The sequence below is a fragment of the Malus domestica genome, chromosome 04, assembly GCF_042453785.1.
Source record: "Malus domestica chromosome 04, GDT2T_hap1".
Taxonomy (NCBI): Eukaryota; Viridiplantae; Streptophyta; class Magnoliopsida; order Rosales; family Rosaceae; genus Malus; species Malus domestica.
Window position 1 is genome coordinate 31,088,925 of NC_091664.1, and position 21,995 is coordinate 31,110,919.

General features: G+C 38.4%; 5 protein-coding genes across 5 annotated transcripts; 3 read left to right on the forward strand and 2 right to left on the reverse strand.

Annotated features, from left to right (window-relative positions):
* Positions 1 to 446: 446 nt before the first annotated feature.
* LOC103434248 (probable UDP-arabinopyranose mutase 5) lies at positions 447 to 3,357 on the reverse strand. Its single transcript, XM_008372572.4, has 3 exons — positions 3,052 to 3,357; positions 1,921 to 2,054; positions 447 to 1,679 (listed from the first exon to the last, which is right to left on the reverse strand). The coding sequence occupies exons 1-3, from the start codon at positions 3,163 to 3,165 to the stop codon at positions 638 to 640; spliced, it is 1,290 nt and encodes a 429-aa protein (XP_008370794.3). The 5' UTR covers positions 3,166 to 3,357; the 3' UTR covers positions 447 to 637.
* Positions 3,358 to 4,465: 1,108 nt separating this feature from the next.
* LOC103434365 (uncharacterized) lies at positions 4,466 to 7,416 on the reverse strand. Its single transcript, XM_029101539.2, has 4 exons — positions 7,249 to 7,416; positions 5,297 to 6,783; positions 5,071 to 5,177; positions 4,466 to 4,879 (listed from the first exon to the last, which is right to left on the reverse strand). Exons 2-4 carry the CDS (start codon positions 6,780 to 6,782, stop codon positions 4,652 to 4,654), a joined length of 1,821 nt encoding a protein of 606 aa, XP_028957372.2. The 5' UTR covers position 6,783; positions 7,249 to 7,416; the 3' UTR covers positions 4,466 to 4,651.
* Positions 7,417 to 8,770: 1,354 nt separating this feature from the next.
* LOC103408685 (eukaryotic translation initiation factor 3 subunit B-like) lies at positions 8,771 to 12,668 on the forward strand. Its single transcript, XM_008347517.4, has 11 exons — positions 8,771 to 9,119; positions 9,324 to 9,561; positions 9,723 to 9,869; positions 9,963 to 10,091; positions 10,206 to 10,334; positions 10,420 to 10,503; positions 10,578 to 10,702; positions 10,789 to 10,987; positions 11,102 to 11,652; positions 11,731 to 11,839; positions 12,140 to 12,668. Exons 1-11 carry the CDS (start codon positions 8,998 to 9,000, stop codon positions 12,473 to 12,475), a joined length of 2,169 nt encoding a protein of 722 aa, XP_008345739.3. The 5' UTR covers positions 8,771 to 8,997; the 3' UTR covers positions 12,476 to 12,668.
* A 510-nt stretch (positions 12,669 to 13,178) lies between these two features.
* Positions 13,179 to 17,994, forward strand: LOC103408686 (protein PELOTA 1-like). The gene is made up of 16 exons (XM_008347518.4): positions 13,179 to 13,715; positions 13,842 to 13,924; positions 14,382 to 14,460; positions 14,534 to 14,608; positions 14,694 to 14,750; positions 14,886 to 14,931; positions 15,163 to 15,238; positions 15,590 to 15,665; positions 15,751 to 15,783; positions 15,867 to 15,935; positions 16,153 to 16,259; positions 16,603 to 16,675; positions 16,770 to 16,808; positions 17,288 to 17,382; positions 17,494 to 17,600; positions 17,705 to 17,994. Exons 1-16 carry the CDS (start codon positions 13,665 to 13,667, stop codon positions 17,776 to 17,778), a joined length of 1,140 nt encoding a protein of 379 aa, XP_008345740.1. The 5' UTR covers positions 13,179 to 13,664; the 3' UTR covers positions 17,779 to 17,994.
* A 421-nt stretch (positions 17,995 to 18,415) lies between these two features.
* LOC103408687 (sugar transport protein 10-like) lies at positions 18,416 to 20,549 on the forward strand. Its single transcript, XM_008347519.3, has 2 exons — positions 18,416 to 18,846; positions 19,022 to 20,549. The coding sequence occupies exons 1-2, from the start codon at positions 18,723 to 18,725 to the stop codon at positions 20,422 to 20,424; spliced, it is 1,527 nt and encodes a 508-aa protein (XP_008345741.3). The 5' UTR covers positions 18,416 to 18,722; the 3' UTR covers positions 20,425 to 20,549.
* The last annotated feature ends 1,446 nt before the right edge of the window (positions 20,550 to 21,995 follow it).

Below are 21,995 nucleotides of genomic sequence, written 5' to 3' on the forward strand. Positions count from 1 at the left end.
CCTTTTTTCTCTTTGCACACCATGTTTATTTCTCTCTTTATTCTATTATGATTTATTCAATCTAAAAGGCCCAAAATAACCACTTAGTATTACGGTCTAATGATATTCATATTTACTTGTAAGTTAGAAGTAGGTTCGATTCTCGTCAAAAGTCTAATTCGAACCAAATTATTATGACAAGCCCACTGTGAGGTCAATTGAGAAAAGAAAAGAAAAGAAAAATGATGCACTAAAATCACTTCCCATTGTTAAATATATACTTCTACGTGCTAGTTTCGGATCAGCTTTTGTGTTTAGTCTTACCGGTCTGATATTTCATGCAGTTTTAGATTAGTTGAGCAAGCATTCTAAAGCGATCATCCGTTTGATACCCAAGATCGAATTCCCCTCCCCGTAGTTTAGATTAACTTAGTATAGTACAATTGCTTCTATTAGAAGAATAGTAATTAGAAAAACATAAAAGACCAAATTATATAAACCATCTTCATGAAAACAACAACAAACAAGGTATCAATTATTTTCACCCACATATAATCTCATCATTAGTCTATAAGGGAGATCATCATTAGAAGCTTAGAAAAATCTGTATCAAATAAGGAAGGAATAAAACAGAAGAGGCTGAATCAGAATTTAGGAATTAAACTTCCGGTGCACTGGATCCCACCGACTTCCAGAGCTTCACCCAATCCGCCATGGCATCACCTGCACGAGCAAACATAGGATCTACCTTTCCCAACTGCTCCTTCACCGCCTTTGCCATGTCGACAACACAGTCTTCTGCAGTGACCGCTGATCGTGGCAACCTAACTGACTGAAAGAAAGGAACCACTTCCTCCATTAGCTTCACACCCTCCCACTCTTTCTTCAAGCTTTCAATGGCATCACCTCTTTCCTTTCTCCATACATAAGGTATCCCAGTTTTTACGCCAATTCCCAGGTGATCGCATATGACCTTTACACACATTCCAGACCATAGATCTTCCACGGTCTCCCACCTGATCTTTCCTTCCGCTGACAACCTCAAAGCCGGGAACAAAGCTGGCCCCACCACCTCACGATCAAAAGCAATGTTTATTCCACTTACAGGCATTAAAGATCTCACCGGAACAGTCATTACAGCATCCACATATCGAGAATTCCTCTGCTCTGGCTTGAGGGCCTGTGTTGGTGCATCATAGTCTGCCAAATTGAGCCACAGTCCACATGATAGCGCACATGTGACCCCACTCCTCAGGCTAAATGGGTAACCACGAACAAAATCTGCTCCCTTCCGATACGGATCATAGAGTGTGTTAAAAAAGAATGGGGTAGCTGGAGCTTTGAGATTGGCAATATGCTGTGCCACTACATCTACTATATGACCATTGTTGTCCTTAGCCGGGATGCAGTCATCATCAATTGAGATAATATATTTTTTCCTTGAGACCAGATAACCAAAATACCTGCATGAGTAACCAGAGAAGAGAATGGAATGGGAAGAGCCCACCAGCCGGTTTATGTCAGATTTGGTAAAGACATCCACGTTAAATCCTTCTGGAACATGGAGCTCCCCATCCATATCAGGGTCTTTGACAATAATCAGATGGAACGGGGAGAATATTGGTCTCCATTCATTCAAGAATGGAGTCAGGTCGGAGTTGATTGCCGCAACCACGATGTCAACCTCACTAGGGTTGATGCTTGTGTCAGACATCTTCAAACAGGAGTTGGGAGAGAAAAACAACAAAACTTGCACGTGCTTGTTTGATTAGTTGATCTTTGTCTTCCAAAAGTTATATACTCTGCCCACACAACAACACCCAATCTCAAAACTTTTCAGAGCATCCTGCACGAGATATTATTATAGGTCAGAAGAAGGCCGCCAAAATCAGTTTCAAATATTACAGGAAAGGAAGGACACTGGAAATTTTCAAACAAAACTTACTGGTAGGAAGGACAGGGGTGAGGGTCTGCCGAATATTAAGTGACTGGATTAGTGAAAGGACTTCTTCCTTGCCAGTTGCTACAAACAGCTTCAACACTTTCTCATTTAGCTTTCCTGCTCTCAAAGTTTTCTGCCATTAAACTGAATATTACTATTCCCATATCCCAAATGCATAATCATACATGAAAGCGGAAGGCAAACAGAGACCTTAGAAAGGCAAAATGACGAAGGTGTGGTTGCAATTTTGACAAATGTCTCAAATCAACACAGCAGTATAGAAAGCAAGAAGGAAAAAATGACGCCGGCATCAGACTATGAAAAAGTGATGTTCTGGTTTTCTCTTGATTAGAATCAAACAATCAAACACTATTTTTCATTTTCAGCTAAATCTGAAATTTCAATCTATAATTCTCCTCAAGCACAACGTTTCACAATGTAACTAACACAGAACACCTTGCTGATCTTTCACAATGGGGAGAGGGATCGGTTGGGGGCTGAGGGTGGGGATGATGTTATTTTCTCTCTGCTAAATCGACATTATCCACTAGTGATCAATGAGAGCAATCTTTTACAACAACTTGCAGGAAACACAACAATCTTGATCATAGGCAGTCCACATCTGTCTCATGATTGACCATGTGGAGCTACAGATCGAATATAAACATTGGAAAAGTCATCAAATTTACATGATACAGGTAGCACTCCATGCTTCAGGAAGCTAACACATATTCAACATTCTTTACCATAAAAGATTAGGCAGATAAATTGTCTTTAAAAGAAATAATTCAGTAAATGTATGCAGGATGACAACATACATATGCTATTACAAAACAAACCCAAAATCCAAAAAAGGTAGAAAGCCCTAAAATCCCCAAATCATGCGAATCAGCAATTCATTCAACCCACGTCGATTGACATCAAAATTTCAAAAATTAAGACAAACCCAATTCATATCTCACCAAATCAAGCCTGCCCATGTCCACAATAAAACAAACAATCCATTTGAGACCCAAAAGAAAGTTACTTTCGCGGTAAAATCAAGAACAAGAATACCAAATTACCAATCAGCTGTCTAATATTCTAAGGTCCTAACAGAAGGGAGAAATAGAGGAGGATAGAGAGAGTACCAGGAAGAGATCGAGGAGGATGTGGTCAGGGAGAGGAGAGAGATCGGATATACTGGGGAGGTTGAGGACAGCTAAGTCAATGGTGAGAGATAGCAGAGAAGGCGGAGTTCTCATTCACTCATTCGTACAAACATGAATATTTATGCGTAGAAATCACTCTCTCTCTCTCTCTCTCCTCTTTCTCTCTCTAGAAAATTAATAGCAGAGAATAATTGGTCCAACGTAGTTTGTCCGGGATTGCAGAGACTGCGGGGAAGACGAGAGAAGGAAGATAACTTTTTTTTGGTTTTTTGGATTTCGGGATTTCTGACTGTGTTTTCTCCGTCTATCATGGCCATTGGCCACCTGTGTTTGGGTTTGCACGTCACTTGTCGTTCGCACGTGTGACCGACTTGTTTTATTTGAAGCTTGGATAATCCAATAAAGTTCTATTTAACGTAAAATTGGTATAAAAAAAAGTATGCGATTGTTTGTAAGTGCTTTAACATCACTAAGAAAATGTTTTGGAGTTTTAAAATTACCTAACTGTGCTTGTTGTAAGAAGCACAATTATACGTTTTTTACATGAAGTATTTCAAATACTTTTCTAAAAGCATCTCTAATAAAATCTTTAAATGCAGTCCTTACCACTACGTCTTTAAATTTGGAGACTTTGTGGCTTGACAGAGCCCTAGTTCCTATACTATAGGAATTGGCGGGAGTACTCAAAAGTTTGCTCACATTTGAGGACTATAGATAGGGACAACTTTGAGTGGGGATGGAGGCACACCCACGTGAAAGACGAAATACAATGGGGAGAGATGAATTGTCTGCCCTCTTCTTTCCATACTCTTCTCATGCCCTCCTGTTTTGTACGATCACGATTAAGCTACGTCAACATTTTATATTAATTTTTTTTTATAAAAATAATGAGGTAAAAAATAAATATTGACGTGACTTAACCGTGATCGTACAAAACATGAAAATATGGGAAGAGCATGGACAGGGGAGGACAGACAATTCATCTCCATAAAAGGGAAGTACAAGATGCAAAAGTTAGGCGTTAGAAGTGAGTTCCCCGACTAAAATTCCTAAAGAAAAGTTTGTAGCACTTATTAAAACCTTTGACTTCTTTTATGGCAAGAGCCGAACCGAGCCATTTCGTTAGGTTTGTTTTTTTTTATGTCGAAGTCAATTTGTTAGGTTTTCTGCAGTTCTACAATTGAATTTTAAATCGCAAACCTTTGACATGTTTAGTAGACAGAGATTCAAAGCCTAAAACAAATACAGAAGAAACCACCATGAGAAGCAAACATTATATCGACCGACGAAAATGGTAAAAGTAGAGCCAAATACACAACTCTTGCAGTTACAGGTACTTAAGTTTACAGATAACTTGAGACTTCCGAGACTAAAACGCACTACGGGCAGAGGATATGAAACCTTACAGTTTGTAGCTTGTGGGAAGCACAAACTTTGGATCAAAACGTTTTCTGGCATCTGCAGCTTACAAAAGCTAAACCAATACACACGATCTAATGATCTACTAATTAATGCCCTTAATGTGACATCAAAACGGAAACAGACAACAAAAAATCTACAAGTACAAGCCGCCAGCAATTCACGAGTCCAGTTTAACTCCGATGATGGACATGAGAAAGCGAAGTTTGTGATTAACTTGTTCGAGATCAGGAGGGTCACTAAATGATATCGTCGGGAGTTCCACACCGGTGAAGAGGTAAAGAGCCTTCAGTTCCTCTATGCATGTTGCATGGGGTGTGCCCTTGTATCCGACTATACTTCGCATAGCACCGATCTTCTCCCTTATTTTAGCATCATCGTACAGTACCTGAAGATGCAGCGAGTGAAGCAACTCAGCTATCGGTCACATTAAATAATTGAAACACTTTGCAACTTTAAATACACTTATTCGATCAGCAGGCTTCTATCACCAGTTTGTGTTTCCCTCTAAAAGAAGGGCAGCAACTTAATTATATGAGATTATTATTTAAGCACATAGAACATGAAACAAACTCTAACCCCATTTGGTTGCATGTTGAAATCCTTTCCGGATGACATCCCAGAATCTGTAGATTCATGTGCAATGCCTGAAACGGGAAGCTCTGTAGCTTTATCACCCACATTACCTAAAGGTCCTCCAAAAGTATGAGTTAGTACTAGAATTACTGAACTGGGAACAAATTATTTGCAAGGGAAAGAAACTACAGTGTATAAAATTACTGTGATGATCGTTTTAAAAACTTACCTTCGGAAGTTTCACAAGAAGCACACCAGTCTTGCTGACCAGAAACATTTTTGTCATTGAACAAATGAAGCCCGCCTGCATCTGAAACTGAGGATACCACAGTTTCCTTCTCTTTAATCAACTGAAAATCTACGTCACTGATGGTATCCTCGGTTCTCCTTCCTTGCTGTACTGGTTCCTCTCTGATTATCACGGGCTTTTGCTCGTCTTCCACAATGCTGCTCACCACAGGTTTCATATTTCTCTTGTCTGCCATTTTCTTTTCTTCCTCTAAAACATCGTTAACATTCTTGGTTTCCCCTATTGGCTTCTCCACTTCTAAATTTTTCTCAGCATTCTTGCTTTCCGAAACACTCCCAATATCTCTGGTCGGTTTGACATCCTTGGAAACAGTCTTTGCATCGTTCGCATATCTCATTTCTTGGAATCCTTGCATACCTTCACATTCATCTGGAACTTCCCCAACTCCACCTTCCATGGTACTAGTTGGTTCTTGCGATCCAATATCAGCAATTCTAGCTTCAACTGGTATCTCAATGTCTTCAGCATGTGTACCAATTTTTTTATTTCTTACCTCCCCACCTCCTCCAGTTTCTCCCACATACTGCTTGTTCATCTCCATTGCATTATCACCGTTGCCTTCATCCCTTATTTTTTCTAGCAATCCCCTTGTCTCTTCCACCAACTCCTCATCTTCTACGTTATCACTTACTCCTTCTTGACCCTCGCTCTCTTCGATTACTAGGGTAGTCACTTCAATCGGTGTCACTCCCATTTGATCATCAGTTTCATCACCCTCAAGCACATTCAACACCAATCCACACACCTCATCGACTTGATTCTCATCGAGTACAGAATCATCCTTAAAATCATCAGTCAATCCTTCAAATTTCACCTCGTAAATACTATCCAATATTAGCTTTTCCTCCTTGTTCGTAGACTCATCAACATCCTCCTGATATCCATTTTCTTCTACAATTTCATCCGCATCTTCAGTTACATTTCCTTGTGAATCCTCCACAATAATGGCATAATTTTCCTCATCTACAAATTCTACTCTCATCTCGCCACCTTCAAGTCTATCCCTCCAATCCCACCCTTCTTCCTTTTCGATGTCAGTCTTCCCTCCTACCCATGTGTCCTGTTCCCATTCCTCATCTTGCTCGAATTCTTCGTTATTCGTCATTAACGTTCCATTATTTTCCGACAAAAGAGGAGGTTCACCATAAGGGAGCAACTTGCTCATGATCTTCTCAGTGCAAGCATAACTTGCCAAGACAACACCGGATGGAACAGAAACGGCAAACCCAATTGCGGAAATAACCACAAGTGGCGGAAGAACAATTGGGGCAGAAGAAATTACCATACCAGTCACCAGAATTTTCAACCCAAGTCCCCATCCTTTGTTCAAGATCCACCTCACCTTCCCATAGTTAGCTTCAGGGCAGTCTTCTTCTAGCTCGGACTCCCCACTTGGATCCTCCATCCTATGCATATATATGATACATGTAGCAACCAAATTATTGCCAGTTAATGAATTGAATTTTGAATTTCGACGAGGTAAATAAACTTGGAATTTTAATAAAACGTCGGAATTTCTAAATTGAAATACATCAATCCTCTTATTCATGTTTGAGGGCAAACGACAATGGATTTTAATAGAAATTATGTAACAATACAATCTTCAAATAGGGTATCCTGGATAAACCTTATTCACTTGAATTGCTTGGAAATTGATTGGAAAAAGCGAAAAATTAATTTAAAGAAGAAATTTCTAGGCATCATATAGCAAGCAATCGAACAAAATAACACTATCCCAAGTAATGAAAAATAAATAGAAACAAACATGATAAATTAATCCATTAATCTGGAATTTAGTTTTCCCCTAGCAAGACATATTCAAGAACCTCAGCAAATTAACTAAAATAATCTTAAACGTAAGGTCTAATTACCTGATCGATCTGTGCGAGCTGCTACTTTGCTTGACTTGATTTCATGGTAAATCCAGGTAAAGGTAAATTTAAATCTATTGGAATTTTATAATTACCACCACAAGGCTCTTCGGCTGAAGTGAAAGCATAGGAGGAACCCTAATAAAAATAACTCGTAGTCGATGGAGAGGAAGGGTTTAAAGCAGACGGCGGATGAAGTCTGCATGCGACACGCGTTGATAAAAGTCTGCATGCGACATGCAGACGGATAGGATCGTATAATTGTCCTCAACGTGGCTGCAGAAAGCACCGCCACCTGCACCTCCGCCTCTGACTAGGCAAAAAATACCCCCACATGCTAGTTCACTCCTTCCATATAATATGTTAGAACGAATCGGTATGTCACTTGAATTTCTGAAACTGTTCGGTCCTTTAATGCCCTTAGTCTTGTCTCTGTTTAGAGAATTGCTTATATCACAAGCACCTATTGAAGACTGTTTCTACTACGAATATGTAGAAATATTACTAAAAATTTTACTATTTAAAAAGAAGAAGCACGTAATAAGTAATTTATACAACCCCTGTTATGATCCCGAATACTTAAATTTTTTTCTACTAAAAACAAGCCAATAGTGAGGAACGTTTTTATTGGGTATTTTGGTCGCACGGTTTTGGAGACGACCAAAGATGCTTTTACAAGGAGAACTGCTTCTACGTTTTTCTGCCATACGCAGTTTTTTTTTTCTTGTTCCAAACATGATCTCTGCTATATGCAGTTGGAAGCGTGTTTAATTGTTATAAAATCATTTAACATTTACAAAAAGCAGTTTCAAACAAGTTCTAAAATTGAATCGTTTAGAAGTGCTTTTAAAATGATTGAAAGCGTTTTTGGTTATTTAAAAAAAAATTCGTAAAAGTGCAAGTGAATCTTGGAAAAACACTTGAAGTGCATCCTGCATGAAGCACATAATGGTGCTTCTTGTACGAAGCACTTCAAGTGCTTTTGAAATACAAAAATATTTTTATTAAAAGTACTTTTAACCATTTCAAAAAAACTTTGAAATAAGGAAACGCAAGCTACATAGACTCAAGGCCATGAAAAGTATAGGCCTATTATAATCTTTTTGGTGAAAGGCCCATGATTGTCATTATTTTTTTTGGGCTTGGCCTTACTTTAGTATGTATTAATTGATTTTAAAAGGTTTTGATGAAGTTTAGTTGATGGGAGAAATTTCACATAAAACTTTGATTCCCCGAAATTCAACGAATGTTAAAATACAAAATGAAAATTATCCGATTCTCTCGATCTCTCAACTTTTGTAGTTTTTTAAAATTAATTCTTAATTAGAAACACTTAATGTTATAAATTTCTTTAAAACTCTACTTGAATATATCCGAATTTTTAACAATTTCGATAAACTATCTTAAATTTATAATCTAATACACTTTACACTTCAAAAAATTATTTCAAACTTAAATAACATACTTTTAAATTTATTAAAAAAAAAATCTCTCAAAATCCCAACCAAACACAATTACAGACAAAAAGACATAAATATTTATCTTTTCGTTTTATTTCGCGGGGACCAGGTTCCAAGTTCCAAGTTCCAAGTTCCAAGTTCCAAGTTCCAACTGAGCAAATAACGCATCCGCAACACAAGCGATAGCTGCTACACACAGTCGCACCAAAACCCTAAAAAGCTTTCCTCTTCACCTCCGTCGCACTGCTGCGCGAGGCCCTCTCGAATATCCGGCTTCTCCGATATAAACATGGCGGACGTCATGACGTACAATGACATAGAGGCGACGGCGGCCCGAATCGGAATCGACCTCTCGCAGCTGGACCTCGATTCCATCCGCCTCCCTGCCGGCGAAGACTTTGGCATTATCAGGTAATCCTAGCTCCGAACCAAACCCTGACTTTCCAGAAAATTGATAGCAAGATTCGTTCTTTCCCAAACCCTATCGTGGTTCCATAAGTTTGATAACGGAAGTTCCTTTTTTTGGAATTTATTAATTTTGTGTTTTTGCTCTGTAGAAGCATGATTTGAGTATTTTTTTAATTAATTAAATGGTTGGTTTTTATGGTTGCGTAGTGATGATGAGGATATATACAATGTGGACAATTCAGAGTTGGACGCAGGGTTTAGCAACATAATTGTTGTTGATAACCTCCCTGTTGTTCCTTTGGAAAAGTTTGAGAAGCTCGAAAACGTCATTCGTAAAATCTATAGCCAGATTGGTGTGATCAAAGACGACGGCTTTTGGATGCCTCTTGACCCCGAAACCAATAAAACCTTGGGGTATTGCTTCCTTGAGTTTAATACTCCTCAGGTATCTTTTGTCTCATAAATGGCAAATTGTGTGTATATTGTGTTTCCAATGAAAATTCGCAGATTGATAGATACGCGTAATGAATAATCATCACTTGGGTCCCAAACTATGTCTCTGTGTGCGAACGATTGATATGTAACCTTGCATTGTTGTGATTGTAGGAAGCTGAGCTTGCCAAAGAGAGGACTCATGGATACAAGCTGGATCGATCACATATTTTTGTTGTCAACATTTTTAACGACTTTGATCGGTTCATGAGTGTTCCGGATCAATGGGCCCCTCCAGAAAGTAAACCGTATACACCAGGGGTAATTATGCTCTAATCAATCAAATTTTTGGACATCATGAATTGGAAATAAGCTCTGGTATTTATTATGTTATCTTCTTGGGCATCATTACAGGAAAACCTTCAACAGTGGCTAACCGACGAAAAGGCCAGGGACCAACTGGTCATTCGTTATGGTGCAGACACGGAAGTGCTATGGAACGATGCAAGGCACCTGAAGCCGGAACCGTTCTACAAACGCACTGTAAGTGGATGTGTATTCCCCTTTACACATTGTTAATGTTTTCTCTCTAAACGGTCACCTTCTCTTATATTGGATACTTCAACCGAGAATAATCATATGTATTATCTGTTACAGTTCTGGACTGAGAGCTTCGTGCAGTGGTCCCCTCTGGGGACTTACCTGGCCACCGTTCATAGGCAGGGTGCTGCAGTCTGGGGAGGCGCCTCTACGTTCAATCGTCTGATGCGTTATGCTCATTCCCAGGTTATTTTTGGTTTTTGGTTTCAATTTGAGGGGGTATCTGTATTTGTTTTCTCTCTCGGTCCTTACCCCTAACTGTCAACCGCAGGTTCGACTGATTGATTTCTCACCTGGTGAGAAATACTTGGTGACATACAGCAGCCATGAACCAAGCAATCCTCGTGATGCAAATGTGAGTGAGATTCAATACTTTTTGTGATTTTTCTTTTCCCTTGTTTATGCTTCTAATGTGAAATTATTTTACAGAGGGTCGTGATAAACATTTTTGATGTGAGGACCGGAAAGGTAATGAGAGATTTTAAAGGAAGCCCAGATGATTTTGCTATTGGAGGAGCTGGAGGTGTTGCTGGGGTGTCTTGGCCTGTTTTCAAGTAAGTTTATATGATGCAAATGTGAAATTGAGTGTTTTGAGTGTTAACTGTATTTTAATGGTTTACCTTTCTTTTAATATTTGCAGATGGGCCGGGGGAAAAGATGACAAGTACTTTGCCAGGATGGGAAAAAATGTTATTTCTGTATACGAGACGGAAACATTTTCTCTTGTAGACAAAAAGTCAATGAAGGTGGAAAATGTCATGGACTTCAGTTGGTCACCAACTGATCCGATTCTTGCACTATTTGTTCCAGAACTGGGTGGTGGCAACCAGCCTGCTAGGGTGTGTGTCTTGTTCCATTTTACTTTCTGTTTTCCTAGATCTGGTCTTTTCCTCTTCCCCTTTTCTGTATTTCACTGTAGGGTAGTTAAACTAATGCTTCGCTGATACAAATAGGTGAGTCTTGTTCAAATCCCTGCTAAGGAGGAGTTGAGGCAGAAGAATCTTTTCAGCGTCAGCGATTGCAAAATGTATTGGCAGAGCAATGGGGAGTATCTAGCTGTTAAAGTCGACCGCTACACCAAAACAAAGAAAAGCACATACACTGGATTTGAGCTTTTCAGAATCAAGGAGCGGGACATTCCTATCGAAGTCTTGGAATTGGAGAATAAGAATGACAAAATTATTGCATTCGCTTGGGAGCCTAAGGGCCACCGGTTCGCAGTAATTCATTGTGATAACACGAACGCGAATAACAACCCAAGGCCCGACATAAGTTTCTACTCCATGCGAAGTGCTCACAATACTGGCCGTGTTTCAAAGCTCACTACTCTCAAGGGAAAGCAGGCAAATGCCCTTTACTGGTCACCTACCGGCCGCTTCATCATTCTGGCAGGATTGAAAGGTTTTAATGGGCAGCTAGAGTTTTACAATGTAGATGAGCTGGAAACCATGGCCACCGCTGAACATTTCATGGCGACGGATATCGAATGGGATCCCACCGGAAGGTATAATTTTGGATATCTTACTTGTCAGTTGGTTTCTTACTTGCGTCTTGATTTTGACATGCTAGTTTTGTCTTTCAGATACGTAGCTACTACAGTGACCTCAGTCCATGAGATGGAGAACGGCTTCAACATATGGACATTCAATGGCAAGCTACTTTATCGGATACTAAAGGATCATTTCTTTCAGGTAATGCCATTATAGAGGAGGCACTGAATCTTTTTCGCATGCTCTATATTCTGACATATTACTCAATTTTTAAAAACTTTAATCATCTCTAATACAATTTACATCAAGGTTCTTACAACAGAAAAAGAAATGAAGGAATTGAGTATAAAATAATTTAGTTTACAAATTATTGTAATGTCGTAGTGTTGTATGCAATGAAGTTTGTGATGATAGATTTGGAAGTACCAGATCCCTTTGTGACAAAATATAAATTCTAGTTGTAATAGATTCATGCTCTAACTGTGTACCCGTTTGTTGTAGTTCTTATGGCGCCCAAGGCCGCCATCATTCTTGACTCCTGAGAAAGAGGAGGAGATTGCAAAGAACTTGAAGAAGTACAGCAAGAAGTACGAGGCAGAGGACCAGGATGTTTCAATCTTCTTGAGCGAGCAGGATCGCGAGAAAAGAAGAATGTTGAAGGAGGAATGGGAGAAGTGGGTGGCTCAGTGGAAGCAGAAGCACGAAGAAGAGAAAGAGGTGAGGAAAAATCTTAGGGACGGAGAAGCAAGTGATGAGGAAGAGGAGTACGAGGCTAAAGCTATTGAGGTCGAAGAGGTGATAAACCAGGTAGAGGAGGTCGTTGCTTTCGAAGAATGAGTGGTGTTCTGATTATAATTTTGGAGCTTATGAATCTAGATCTTGTCTTTTGAACACTGTATAAGTACTTAATACATCTTTAGATTACGTTTCAGAGCATTTGGATGAATTTTGATCTTCATCCATGTTGCGTTTTTGTTTCTGAACTAATGTGTTTGACCGAAAGCGTTATAATTTGTTTCGGACTTCCAAAGAGTTGTCTACGCTACGTTATTAGTCGTGTTTTTATGTTTCTGTTCTGTTGGAATCCTGGTCCGTTTGATCCTTCGTTGTTGGGGCCTTACTGCACATCTAATGCATCATTCGTCCGGTGCACGGCGTGCGCGCAAGTGATGAATTTAGCAAAAAACCGTAACAAAATTGATGGGTGATATGTTGACATGAATTGGAAGTTTATGGGCGCTCAAAACCAAATGAAAAGTTTAGATACCTGATGTGTCATTTACTTGAGTATTCATACATTCGGGGAGTGTTACACATTCAAAGGCAAGTATTGTAATCTTATTGGGGTAAGGAATTAACCTTGTCAGATTCTACCATCTATCTTACATTAGATATTAACTTAGGGTTGTAACCCAATATCATATCTCTTACATTATATATAACCTTATTAGAGTTGTAATCCTATTGAAATAAAGAATTAACCTTTCCTGTTAGTATAAATAAATGCACAACGAGATAGGAAAACACATCTCAAAATTCACCAAATTCGTTGTTTCTCTATGTTTGCCGCACCTTTCTATTCTCTCTACAATTCATCAGTTAAATCAGGCCTACAACAGCAGGTGCAATCCAAGATCAACCATACGACACCACTGTTTTTAAGTTTCTCATTGCTCAAAGACGTCGTCACAAAACGTTGCTGAATTTTTTTCATACGAACAAGTTATCAAAGCGCAAAAAAGAAACTTTATACAATCGAGTTATCGAAGCACAAAGGGATGGTTTCTATATACGCGTCAAACTGTGATAGGTTTAATCTGGAGCAATAGCACGGGTCTACCGGAGCCCCGGGTAAACGACCCAGGAGTCTTTCGCACGTGCACGGGCGCACCACTACCGCCACTCAAACCGAAAGCTTCTTACGCTTCTCCTCCTTCGTCTTCCTTCCCCTCGTCGTCGGGACACCCAAAAATCAAAACTTTCTCCGTCGAGTTTATTCGGACAAGTAATCCTGTACAGCGAGACGATGAAGATTGTTCGGAAGGACTATATTCCCGGCGGACCCGGCAGCGTTAAGGTAACTTATGATTGATTACTTCATAATTGTTACTGTTAATACAGTGATTCGTTTTCGCTGGTTTTGGTGTAAATCTGTAATTTTGATTTGAATTTTGGGTGAATTTTGAATTGGTGGGTGTGTCAGATGATACCGCTGGATTCCGATGATTTGTGGTATGCTTATAATTTGATTGCTCCGGGAGACACAGTCATGGCTGTCACTGTTAGGTAAAACCCTTTTTTTTTTTCTTAACATTCTGATTTACTGATTAATTGTAGTTCTAATGTTTATTTACTTGTTACAAATCCAGCTGAATTCAAATTTAATAATTTAATTGGAGGAATTTGAACTTAATTATTAGCTGCATTTAATTTGTTTCTAAAAAAACTTTCATTGTTTTTTTTTTTATTCGCTCGAAATTTTTTTCAAGGAGTAAGCTTGAGTGAAAACATTAGTGTATTTGTACTTGTGATAACATTGTCTGAGAAATTGTAGGAAGAAAGGACAAGTTTTACTTTGCAATCAGTGCAAGTCGAATGTTTCTATAATTCTGAGTGTATTTTTTCTTATATTCGGAGATGGTATACGAATTCTTTTTTATTAAGATGTGCTCGGGAACCAGTTTGATTGGTCAACATGCATCCAGTAGCAATTTTCATGACAACCGTATGCATTGTGTAATAGGAAAGTTCTGAGAGAAGCGGCTGCTGGTGGAAGAGATTCAGAGCGCGTGAAGCTGAAGTTAGAAATCAAAGTCGAAGAGGTATGGAGAAAAATTTTGCTCTAATTATGCTTTTTGTTCGGTGTTATGTTCTTATTTTGTATGTTCCTTTTAGGTTGCTGATTATGACAAAGTAGGAGCTGTCTTGCGTATACGTGGGAAGAATATCCTGGAGAATGAACATGTAAAGGTGAATGTCGTCTTAAATTGAATTTAATACTGATCAATTGGGAATTTTCAAGTTCTGCTCTAAGCTTCTCATCTTCCTAATGTAGATAGGAGCATTTCACACTTTGGAGCTTGAGCTGCACCGACCTTTTGTGTTAAGAAAGGTATGATTTTTGTTGATCTGCATAAGTTTATAACAATCCATATTTATTTTTCTGTTGAATCTTTTGAGTTTCATGTGATATAAACCTGTTATGCAATGCATTGACTTGTGTCATGCTATGTTATATGTTTTATAGGATGTCTGGGACTCATTGGCCTTGCACGAACTCCGTCAAGCTTCCGGTATATACTCTATTTTGCCCCCCAGCCTCCTCCGTTTTCCCCTGTTTATATATATTAAGATAAATAAATAAACTCTTTAGATTCTTAAATTAATGTTACTCCTCTTTCTTGTGATATTGACCAATTTCTCTTTGAAATGGTATAATGCATAACCTCCTCCTTTATTATAGGGATAGAGATTGATATTTAGGTCTAATACTTACTTGATGCTCCTGTTTCTACGATTTTCAGATCCTGGTGCAAGTGCTGATCTAGCTGTAATTTTAATGCAAGAAGGATTAGCACATATTCTCCTTATTGGTAAAAGGTGTGCCTTACTTCATTCCCAACATGATTCGTTTAAACGGTGACGAGTGATGGTGATGGTGCGGACCCATTGTCCATCCCTATACATTACTCTTGTAGTTATTATTTTCCCCTCTTTTCTGGTAGTTATTTGCATTAGGATCCTGGTTATATCCTTAAAATGTGTGTTAGGAAAACTGCTTGACAGATTGGTTAAAGTCTCTTCTTTATGAAATTGTGGATTTTGAAAATATCACTCAAAAAAGCTCAAAAGCCAAGATTGTGCATATGCATACTGTTATCCTGCATTACTTACCATGAACCTGAAATTATGACCTTATGAGACTAATGCTCTTGCAACTATTTCTATCAGTATGACAATTACTCGTTCACGAATAGAAACTTCAATTCCTCGCAAGCACGGACCTGGGATTGCAGGTTATGAATCGGTACGTTTTTCTTTTAGAATTTTTTTTTTCTGAAATCAAGTTTTCTGTAATTATTGCATTACTAATATCTTTCCATCTTTTACAGGCTTTGAATAAATTCTTTGAGAATGTGTTACAGGTAATTTCAAATTGAGTTTTTCCCAGAAGCTCCTCACACAAACATAGCTTGCATCTAATGAGGCAGGTTTCTGTATGTGATAGGCTTTCTTGAAGCACGTTGATTTCAGTGTTGTTCGGTGTGCTGTGATTGCAAGTCCAGGTTTCACAAAGGTTTGATATGACTCTGTATGAGCCTTTGAAACTCATTAGTGTGAAATTGTGAATTTCCTTCAGGCCTTATTTTACTAGTGGACTAGCACTACATATAGAGCTTTCTTCTAAAATTAGTTACTTGTGGAATCAATCTTTACCTGGTTTTAAGAACTGACTTTTATGTAAATAGTAAAACAATTTATTTGATATTAATATGCGTTCTTATCTGCTTCAGGATCAATTTCATCGTCACCTATTATTGGAGGCAGAGAGAAAACAGCTGAGAAATATTATTGAGAACAAGTCGCGGATAATTCTTGTGCACACAAGCTCAGGTTACAAGTATGGTCACATACTCAAACTACTACCATATTTATGTTGTAAATGTTCTGGATTCCTTGTTCCTGTATCATTTTCATTTTTCAGTCTTCATTTTCCATTGCTGGAGTTGGGGCTACTGGGGTTACTTTTTAGCAATGAGCTGTGAACACATCATGTTTATAACTTTGTATTTTATAGGGTGACGGGATTTACCAGTTCATACATCCAGTACATGTGATACTAATTTACTCTTTATTATTTAATCTTGTTTCTGACTTGAGAATCAATACACTATTTCAGTGATCGTCTATGCTTTTCAATCTTAATTTACAAGTGTGTGGATTTTATCTTCTTGCAATGACAGGCATAGCTTAAGGGAGGTTCTGGATGCTCCAAATGTTATGAATATGATAAAAGATACTCAAGCAGCACAAGAGGTACAACACCCAACTTGGTTAATATTCGTAACTCCATAATTGTCATTGCTAAAATAAAGAAAAATAACATTGTATTGGGCCCTTTCTTCTTCAGGTTCGAGTTCTGCAAGATTTCTTTGGCATGCTTTCAAATGTCAGGTTCTAAACTGAAATATGTTTTGCCTTAATTTAAAGTTATACTTAGATGCCAACTTACCATCCTTTGGAACAATGATTGGAGGCTTGTTCTTGATAAGCATGTATACTAAGTCATTGATAGTTGAAGACCAAAAAATGTGGGTTGTACCTCTTAGCGAGCATTGAAGTTTGATTGATTTCATGATATCTAAGAAATCACTTAATACAAGGTCTTGCAAAGGGATTTGTGTATAGGTAGGTAGGTAAATACAAAAGAAGCTTTGAACATATCTGGTCATAGTAAGAAAACTAAGATAGGATGGAGAGTAACAGCCGCAAATGAGTTAAAAGGCAGCTTCAATTCAGTAGTTACTCCCTCCACCCTAAAAGTTAATATAAGTTGTCAATTAGTCTGTCGGAGGAATAAAATCTCTGTAATTTTTACTCGTATTCTCAAGCTTTTAGCATAGTTATTGAATTATTGTTGTCAAGCAGGATCCAGATCGTGCATGCTATGGACCGAAGCATGTTGAAGTTGCTCATGAACGAATGGCTATCCAAACCCTTTTGATAACAGATGAACTCTTCAGGTTAGTTTAATTGTCTCTTCTTTACTATCAATGAACTGGTCCAAAAGATCCTTTTATTATAGGAGAAATGTAGTTTAAAGGCTGTAACAATAAGAATTTCTCGATGGACAGGAATGCCGATGTTGTAGCGAGGCAAAGGTATGCCAATCTGGTGAAATCGGTGAAGGATTCAGGGGGCACTGTTCATATCTTTTCTTCTTTGCATGTTTCAGGAGAACGTAAGTATTTGCATCGTTCGTACCAATGCTGCTTTAAGTATCTGACACTTTTTATAAAAAAAAATTCTGAACCAAACTTTCTAATCATCTTATCATATGAACAGAACTGGCACAAATAACTGGCATTGCTGCAATCCTTCGTTTCCCTCTACCCGACCTGGACGATATAGAGATGTAACGGAACAAGCGATCTGTTGGAAATCATCAGGCTTGTGTTGTAACGTATATGTTATAGTTAGCCTTCAATTTGTTACACCTACACAAATAACAGTTGTAACGGGCTTATAGCAATTTCTTGTTTCATTTGTTTGACCACGACTCGTTAAAATGTTACGAGTATTGTTTATATCGTAATACGATAATCATATTGAGTGAAGTATATTTTTTACTTTAATTCGAATACTCCCGGCTCTTTTAATTATCTTTAGGTGCTGTGGGTACATGAAAAAACGGGGTGTTCCGAGTTGTGGTTGGTCCGAAAACTTTTGCCACCTGGTGTTACTAATCCATGTACTATGGTTGACACCGAGCATGTTATCATGTTATGAAGTTGTATCGAAATTTCGGAACATCCCGTGGAGACGGCAAATCAATGGAAGTCAAAGGGGTTTGCTATCCAGAATTACAAGAGTAAATTCCATCTCCTAAAACAGGTGATATTTGACCAAGTTGGAAACAAACACAGGTGGTGAAAACAAATGAATGGATAACCTACATTTTTGGAACTTTATAATTTGAGGGGCTATTTTAAGAGGAATTCATCTGTATCCCGAAGAATGAGGGATAAAATTGAATTAAGAGGAGATACAAAGATTGCAGTTTCGTTGTTTCTTTCGTTTCCTCGTTAGAGTAATCCACGAGAACGGAAGTGGTGGTTAGCTTTCTTACGCTCGAATGCCATGAACAAATATCTTAAATTCACAGCATTACTTGGCTAAGAAAGTTAATCACCTCTCCGTAGATTGTTGTTTTTGAGGGGGCTAAAGTATTTGTACGGCTCGAATGCTATAGTACTTCCCCCCGCTACCACGGCAAAAGTTTGGTGTATTACCAAACCCTTTCTTGAAGAACAAGAAACAAGGAAAAAAGGAGAAAGAAAAATTTGTTTAGATTGTTGAAAAGATGTCGAGAGGGGCTGTCGTGGTTGTAAGCGGGGTACGGCAAAATGACGGTAACATCACCAACTTCGTGTTGGTGAATTGCCTGGTTGCTGCCTGGGCTGGTCTCCTCTTTGGTTATGACTCAGGTTGCCCTCAAGCTCTTATCAACCATATAATTTCCTTTTACATTTTGTACTAACATGTTATCAAAATACATTTTTCACCGCAATCAATACAATGTTGATGTGCATCCGTTCGTTTTGCTTAGAGAATTTCTTTTAAAGAAGAAGGTATTTATGTAATGGTGGAAATGTTTTGCAGGAGGTGTGATTTCGAGGGAAGCTTTTCTGAGGAAGTTTTTTCCATCGGCATTCAAAGAAAGGGAAGCGGACAACGAAAACATGTACTGCAAACCACACAACCATCTGATGATTTTGTTCACCTCTTCTGTCTACATTGCAGCAATGGTATCCGCCCTGGTTGCTTCTCCAGTAACCAGGGCCTTCGGTCGAAACATTTCCATGAGCATTAGCGGCGCTACCTACTTGATCGGTGCCATCCTCAGTGCCGCCGCAGTGAACGCTGTAATGCTCATCATCGGTCGCATTTTCCTCGGCATTGGCATTGGTTTCGCCCTTCAGTCGAGTATAATCTTTTTGTCAGAAATGGCGCCGGCTTTTATCAGAGGAGCTCTCAACTTTATACTCCAACTGAATGTGACAATTGGGATTTTAGTGGCGAATTTCGTCAACCATAGCGCCGGACATATAAAAGGTGGATGGGGAGGGAGAGTTTCTTTAGCATCGGCAATTATTCCGGCGCTACTGCTTTTGGTCGGGTCTCTCTTCCTGCCGGACACTCCCAACTCCATGCTTGACAGAGGCCAACCGGCTGACAAGGTAAAGAAACTGTTACGGAAAATTCACGGCACGTCAAATGTGGAGGTGGAGTTCCAAGACCTTGTTTTCGCCACCGCGGCTGCGAAAAAAGTAAACTCGCCCATGAAAAATCTCTTGTTTCATCCCAAGTACAGGCCTTACCTTGTCATGTGCATCTTTATTCCGATTTTCCAACAGCTCGCCGGCATCAACGCCATCACATTCTACGCGCCGACCCTATACAAGAAATTAGGGTTCGGTCACAAGGCCTCACTTATGTCCAGCGCTATAACCGGAGTTGTGAACGTTGTTGCTACGTGTGTTTCCGTCGCGGGTGTGGACACATTCGGACGGAGGCCCTTGTTTCTTGTAGGCGGTGTACAAATGTTTATATGTCAAATGGCGGTGGCAGCAATGATGGCGATCAAGTTTGGAATTTCGGGACATGGGAACATGTCGAAAAGCGAAGCGGATTTTTTGGTGATTTTAATTTGCTTCTACGTAGCAGCATTTGCTTGGTCTTGGGGGCCATTGGGATGGTTAGTACCAAGTGAAATATGCCCATTGGAGGTGAGATCAGCAGCGCAGGCACTGAATGTATCTGTCAACATGTTGTTCATGTTTGGAATTGCTCAATCTTCCCTCACTATGTTCTGCCACCTCAAGTTCGGTCTCTTCTTCCTCTTCGCCGGATTCGTGTTGATCATGACGGTTTTCGTGTTCTTTTTCGTGCCAGAGACGAAGAACTTTCGGATGGAAGACATGGACAGGGTGTGGAGGGAGCATTGGTTCTGGGGGAGGTATATACCCGAGCCGCAGGAGGTTTCTGACTGTGAGATGAATTAATCAAAAGATCATCTCATGTTAATTTTTTGACAAAGTTCTAGGGTGGACTCTAGGTGCAAGTTAAATGTACAAATTTACCATGTGTACTTTCTTTCTTTGTCCATAAATGAACTTGATGAGCATTAGTTTTGGGAGATTTTTTTTTATTGGATTGTGCTATCTACATACATTTTTTTACTTCTTATACATCCTTTTAATTTCTGACCATCGGATCGAATGAATTGAAGAATATCAAATGATATAAATTAGGGATGTGCTATCCACACATCCCAAATTACTTCTCACACATCCTTGTTAATTTATGTCCGTTGATCTTCTTCAATTCATCCAATCCGACGACCGAAAATTAGAATGGTGTGTGAGAAGTAAAATGGGGTGTGTGAATATCACACCCTATAAATTAATAAGGAGTATGAGAAGTAAAATGGGGTGTGTGGATATCACACCCCTTTTTATTTTTAGGGTGATTTTGTGTCAAACCAATAAAAATTTACAATATTAATAATATATCAACAATATTTATGTTAATTATAAATAAGTCAATCATATATTGTGATACTTAAATGCATTTAAAATTAACAAAAATTACAAAATCTGTTACTACAACTGACACCCACTTCAATTGACACTCCCTTTTTTCCATAGTTTTTATATCTTGGAATAAGTCAATATGGATCATCCGTGTCTTTCTTGATTCTATAATTTTTTTATTTATTAAAAGCATAATTATTAGTGTCCATATAATGAATTTTCAAATGACAAGTATATTCCCACATATATTACAAATTACGGATGGGGATCCTCTTCAGATCCTCCTTGTGAGGACAAGATAGATTTTATCTGTTCATCGTACATCATGCGATTAGCTTTCGTTAGGTAATGTTTGTGTTTAGTTTTAAATAAAGAATTCAAAATGGTTTATGATTGCATGATGCACGATAAATAAATAAGATGTGAGAATCCTATCCGAATGGGATCTAAACTCCAAAATACCAATTTACCAAATACTCAATAAATTTATTTTACTTTATTTTCACAGTTTTTTTAATAAAGTAAGCAACACCAAACTAGCGCTAGTAGGGCAGGGGGAATTTGGAAATATAAACATTTTGAGAAGCACCTAATGAAATATAGCCTATGTTTTTCATTTGTTATAAAATTAACCAAAATTGAAGTGAAAAAGACTTAATTACCCGTATGTTAAAACTCTCTCCTCCTCCTACCTCTACTGTTCGTCTCCTACGCTCCAAGAGGTTGAAGAAAGAGAAAGCATTCATTTTTGCAGAAGAATCGCCCAAATCCAATCCAACACAACACTTTCTCATTTCCTTGCTCTAAACTGAATTCCTCAAGGGAGGAAGACAATAATAGCAAATATTAGACAATTTAGGAGGTATATTTAATTAAGAATTTGAGAGATTTTAATGAATTTATAAATTTATAGAGTTTTAATTGATTTGTAGACATTTCATATAAAATTTTGATTCAATTATCTTGAATCAGTATTGTGAGCTTTTTGTTAAAACTCTGTTCATTAAAATAATTAAAATCCCTCAAAATTTCAATTGAAT